The sequence below is a fragment of the Carlito syrichta genome, unplaced genomic scaffold (assembly GCF_000164805.1).
Source record: "Carlito syrichta isolate Samal-C Ts95f unplaced genomic scaffold, Tarsius_syrichta-2.0.1 Scaffold302418, whole genome shotgun sequence".
Taxonomy (NCBI): Eukaryota; Metazoa; Chordata; class Mammalia; order Primates; family Tarsiidae; genus Carlito; species Carlito syrichta.
The window spans coordinates 367,499-373,498 of record NW_007246514.1 but is presented as its reverse complement, the minus strand read 5'-3'; the positions used below and the strand labels follow the sequence as shown (position 1 = coordinate 373,498).

General features: G+C 45.7%; 1 protein-coding gene across 1 annotated transcript in view; it reads right to left on the bottom strand.

Annotated features, from left to right (window-relative positions):
• Nucleotides 1-6,000, bottom strand: part of NSUN7 (NOP2/Sun RNA methyltransferase family member 7) — a 45,841-nt gene that overhangs the window by 16,722 nt on the left and 23,119 nt on the right. Inside the window, exon 7 of the mRNA XM_021711631.1 lies at nt 777-920. Coding sequence (XP_021567306.1) covers nt 777-920 — 144 coding nt within the window. The remainder of the gene's footprint in view (nt 1-776; nt 921-6,000) is intronic.

The window sequence follows — 6,000 nt, the reverse complement described above, 5'->3', positions numbered from 1 at the left end:
ACTGCACTCCAGTCTGGGCGACTGAGTGAGACTCCAACTCAAAAAAAAAAAAAAGAAAAATTAAATAATTATGATTTAATTAGGATCCTGGTTAGCACATAGGGTCAGGCCGACCTCACTGTGAATCCTAGCTCACTAACTTGTTGTATGACCTGAAGAAAACGAACCAGTTATTCTGAGTCTCAGTTTTCCCATCTACATAATGCTGGTAAATTGTAAAGCCCACATCAAGGGCTCCATAGGTACCAGAATCCCACAGTAACCAGCACCCGCTACGCCTGTCTCCATTACTCCAATTACTCGGCATTTTTCCTACCCCTGTTGCCCACTTCTCACAGGATCGGCCTAAAGATGAAATGAGGTAACAAGGCCAGGCGTGGCGACTCAGGCCTGTAATCCCAGTACTTTGGGAGGTCGAGGTGAGAGGATTGCCTGAGCCCGGGGTCTCAAGACTACCTTGGGCAACTTGGTGAGACCTCATCTCTACAGTAAATAAAAAAATTGGCCAGGCATGGTAGCATACACCTGTGTTTCCTGCTACTTGGAAGGCTGAGGCGGGAGGATCTCCTGAGCCCAGCTCCAGCCTGGGCGACAGAGGGAAATGCCTACTCAAAAAAAAAAAAAAAAGAAAAGAAAGAAAGAAATGAAGTACTTTACATGTAGTAAGTGCTTTATTCATGAGAGCTATTATTTCTTAATCAGATATATATTATATACCATTTTAATGATTTTAAGTTATCAGCTTATTTCAGTCATTTAGAGATTAAAGCAAGTACCTTCATGTTCATTTAAAATGAATTCTACAGGATTACTAACACCCAGTCCTGAGCAGCGAGGCAGAAGCAGAATCACTTTAACTTTCTGCAGCCTGTGATCCTTTGACTCAATGTCAACAAATGTCTCACGAAGTATTTCAATATCTGGAGAGAAAACAGAAAATCCATGTACAAATACAAGTTAAAATCATAATGTAGTATGTGAGTTTGCCTATGTGTTATACATTTCACAAAAACTCATTTTAATGTAGTCAGAAAACAGGGCTATTCTTCTCTGATAACTTCCCAAAGTTAATATAGAAATTATCCCCTTTAATATAGAAATTTCTGGCCGGTCTCAGTGGCTCAGCCTGTAATCCCGCGCTTTGGGAGGCCGAGGTGAGTGAATTGCCTGAGCCCACGGGTTCAAGACCCACCTGGGCAACTGGACAAGACCTCATCTCTACAATAAATCAAAAAAATCAGCCGGGTGTGGTAGCACGCGCCTGTAGTTCCAGCTACTTGGAAGGCTGAGGCTGAAGAATCACCGGAACCCAGCAGGTCAAGGCTACGGTGGCCGGCAGCGGCCACTGCACTCCAGTCTGGGTGACAGAGTGAGACTCTGACTCAAAAAAAAAAAAATGTCCCCTGGAAAAAAAAGGGAGGGGATGGGGGGCTATCAGTAGCACTTATGGGCACAATCTAAGGTGCTGAACCCATACAAGCTGGTGTGAAACATGACCCATACCTTTAGGGACTTTGTAATTTAGTTTAGAAGCATATGCTTCCCTCGATTATAACCATCTGTGCCCCTAGGACCAACCCCTTCTGCCAGGGCTCCCACCACCCTCACCTGCTGAAGAGCCACTCGATACTGCCCCATCTGCTCGGTGTCCCTTGCCTCAATTTCCCCTCCTCCTCTTCTATTTATTTTGAGTCAGAGTCTCACTCTGTCGCCCAGGCTGGAGTGCAGTGGCACGCTCATAGCTCACCACAACCTTGAACTTCTGGACTCAGGCAACCCTTCTCCCACAGCCTCCCAAGTAGCTTGGACTGTGAGTGCACACCGGCATGCCTGGCCAATTATTATTATTTTTTTTTTGTAGAGACAAGGTCTTGCTATGTTGCCCAGGTGAGTCTCAAGCAATCCTCCTGCTTTGGCCGCTCTGGCCTCCCTTGGTGCTGGGATCGGGCATGAGCTACCGCGCCCGGCCAATATGGAGCATCTTTCGCATGTGTTTACTGGTCATTTGTAAATCTCCACTGGACAAATAGTCTACTCAGACCCTTTTCCTTTTTAAGATTGACTTGTCTTTTTTTTATTTTATTTTTTGAGTTGGAGTCTCACTCTGTCACCCAGACTGAAATGCAGTGGCCGCTCCCGGCTACTGCAGCCTCGACCTGCTGGGCTCCGGCGATCCTTCCGCCTCAGCCTTCCAAGTAGCTGGAACTACAAGCGCATGCTACAACGCCCGGCTAATTTTTTCATTTATTGTGGAGATGAGGTCTCGCCAAGTTGCCCAGGCAGGTCTCGAACACACGGTCTCGGGCAATCCACTCACCTCAACCTCCCGAAGCACGGGATTACAGGCTGAGCCACCGAACCCGGCTGGCTTGTCTTTTTATTGTTGAGGTGTTTACATATTCTGAATAAAGTCCCTTATTGATTTACACGTAATTTATGATTTACATATACTTTTTCCCATTATGTGGGAGTCACTTCAGTTAAGCACAAGTTCTTAATTTTGATAAAGTCCAGTGTATCTGTGTTTTCTCTTGCTGCTTGTGCCTCTGGTGCACAGTTACACGGCTATCCCTAAATCTAGGCTTGTGAAGACTCACCCTGTCTTTCTTAGAAGAGCTTCAGCTGAAACACTCGAGTCTTTGATCCCTTTCTAGTGAACTTTTGTGGATGGTGAGGTTTGGGTCCAATCTGATGCTTTCCAAGTGCAGTGCCTTGTTCAGTGGTCCCAGCACCATTTGTTGCAAAGGCTGTTCTCTCCCCATTGCATGGCTTCGGCAGCCTTGCTGCAAGTCAGCTGACCCTGAACCAAGGGTTTATTTCTGGAATTCCAATTCCACTGATCTGTATAGTTTTCCTATGCCCGCGCCACACTCTCGATTATTGTAGCTGTGTGGTAAGCTTTTAAATCAAGAAATGTGAGTCCTTCCACTTCGTTCTTTTTCACAACTCATTTGGCTATTCTGGGTTCTTTACATTTCTATGTGAATTTTAGGAATGGTGTGTCAATTTCTGCAAAAATAGCCAGCTGGGATTTTTTTATAAGGATTGTAATGAATCTGTAGGACCAATTTGGGGAGTGCCGCCATGTTAAGTTTTCCAGTCCATAAATATGGAATGTCTTCTATTTGTTTATATCTTCTTTAATTTCTTTAAACAATGTTTTGTAGTTTTTAGTGCATAAGTCTTGTGCTTCTTTTATTATATTTATTCCTAAGGGTTTTATTCTTTTTGAGATTATAAACAAAATTGCTTCCTTTCACTTTTAGATTACTCATTGCAAGTGTGCAGAAATACAATAGATTTTGATATATTCATTTTGTATCCTGCAACCTTGTTATACTAATGGATTCATTCTAACAGTATGGATTCTTTGAGATTTTCCATATACAGAGAATGCTTGCTGGTCCTGGACAATTTTATTTACATATTTTGAGACTGTTATTAGGTGCATATAGCTTTGTACTGTCATGTTTTCCAGGCAGACTGGACCTTCCATAATCATAAATATCTCTTTTTATTTTTAGCAATGATTCTTGATATGTTTGTCTGTAGTTCTTGCTAGTATATGTCCTTTTAGGGTGTTTTGTTTTCTTTAAGAGGTATTTCTTGTAAACAGAACGTAGTTGACCATTTAAAAACCAGTATGGAGAGCGTCAGGAAGACGGTGGCCAAGCCAGACTATGTGAGTCCCAGTGTGAGTGAGTGAGTGAGTGAGTGTACGCAGAATTTTGTGTATGTGTTGGTGAGTGAGTGGGCATATGAGTGACTGAGTGTGGGCGGCTCGGGAGCAAGGGACCAGTGCTCTCCTGGTGAAGCGGCTGTTGCCACAGTTGCTCAGCTTGGACCCTAGCGATTCCTGGGACACAGAAGCTGAGCACCATTTTTTTTTTCAAATCAATAAAACCCTTCCTGGGAAAAAGATGCTGGGAGAGACTAAGTGGAGGCTCATGAGCAAGTGGCCAGGGCCCTCCTGGTGAAGCAGCTGGCACTGCAGCTGCTCTGCTTGGTCCCTAGCACTTCCCGGGTCACAGAAGCCGAGTGCCTTTTTTTTTTAACTGACAAAAGTTTTCCTGCAAAGCAGCAGCGGGGAGAGACTGCCAGCTCCAGGCTCTGCCTCACCACTGCAGCAGGAGAGACTGCCGGCTCCAAGCTTTGCCTCAACACTGCAGTGCCTGGCCGGACACTGGCAGCAAGGGCTGTGGAGGGAGCCCAGAGGCAGAGTCCCACAGAGAAGACAAAGGAGACCCCCCTGCCGCCATCTTGAAAACAGGGCAGGAAAGCACCCCGACTCACTCACCTCTCAGAAACAGACTCAATCTCTGTGACTGTCGGATCAGCTGCTCAGTGGGTGATCATGACCCAGAGGGAATATCCTGAAAGCACAGACTTGGGAGGGACAGGACAAGTGCTGAGTCTCAGGTGCCCCACCCACTACCCTGACCCTGATGCAGCTGGGTCACAAAGGGTGTGGCCAGAAAAGGAGGAGGAAGACCTCCAAAAAGATGACCCGACCCAACCTCCTCTTCCCCAGCAATCCTCTGAACATCAGACCCACGCAGCTGGGGGATGACTGAGAGGGACAAATCCAGGTAGAGCCAGGACGTCAGCTGCAATAGAGCTCCATTCCAGCATAGGCCTGGCTGGGGGACCGCTGGTGAGTACATACCTGGGGTAGAGACAATCTCGCACCTCCCCACCACAGGGGGATCCCCACGACCATCTAAGAGTGGGAGAAGAGGAATGCAGCCCCAAAAAGCTCCACTGTCCCTCTCCTTCCCTGCTCCAAACACTGGGAAGAGGGAAAGAGGTGAAAACTCTGCAGGAGACAGCAGAGAAGTAGATGAGAGGAACAATGACAGAACCTGCCGCAAGAGGGTAGGGTTTTTCTTTTTTTAATTTAATTTTTAAAAAATTTGGGGGCTGGGCTTGGTGGCTCAGCCTGTAATCTCAGCACTTTGGGAGGCTGAGGTGAGTGGATTGCCTGAGCCCATAGGCTCAAGACCAGCCTGGGCAACTTGGTGAGACCTTGTCTCTACAATAAGTCACAAATTAGCCAAGCATGGTAGCACACATCTGTCGTTCCGGCTACTTGGAAGGCTGAGGTAAAACGATTGCTGGAGCCCACCAGGTCAATGCTGGAGTGGCCATGAGTGTGCCATGACACTCCAGCCTGGGTGACAGAGTGAGACTCCAACTCAAAAAGTATATATATATTTTTGCCTGATTGTTTGCTTTTCTATTTTTAAAATATTATTCCTTTGTGCATGGATGTGTACGTGAGGGTTTCATGTGCACCCCCTTTTATCTTTTCTTTTTTGTTTTCTGTTTATGTGTGTATGTGAATGATTGAGTATTCACCTTTCAGGGTTTTTTTTTTCTTGGTTGGTTGGTTTTTGCTCTTTTAGTCTCTCTCTCTCTTTTTTAGTTTAAGGTGTGTGTGAATATATGTGTGAAGATTCAATCTGAATTCCTATTTTTTTCTTTTGTTTTTTTTCCCCCCTGGTCTTTCTCTTTTTCTTCTCCATTCGTTTTGTGCTAGATGTGTCTGTGTTTATTTTTTCTGGTTTTTTGTTTTGTTTCACCTTGTAGTTATTCCAGTTTGTTTTGGTGTGTGTGTGTGTGTGTGTGTGTGTGTGTGTGTGTGTGTGTATGTGTGTGTGTTCAATTGCTTCTTGCTTTGGTTTCTGCTTTCATTGTTCTGTGTTTTGTTTTTGTTTTTTTTTATTTAAAAAAAATTTGTCGCTGGGCTCAGTGGCTCAGCCTGTAATCCTGTGCCTTTGGGAGGCTGAAGTGAGTGGATTGCCTGAGCCCGCGGGTTCGAGACCCGCCTGGGCAGCGAGACCTCATCTCTACAATAAATCAAAAAATCAGCTGGGTGTGGTAGCGCATGCCTTTAATTCCAGCTACTTGGAAGGCTGAGGCGGAAGGATCGCCGGAGCCCAGCAGGTCGAGGCTGCAGTGGCTGGGAACAGCCACTGCACTCCAGTCTGGGTGACAGAG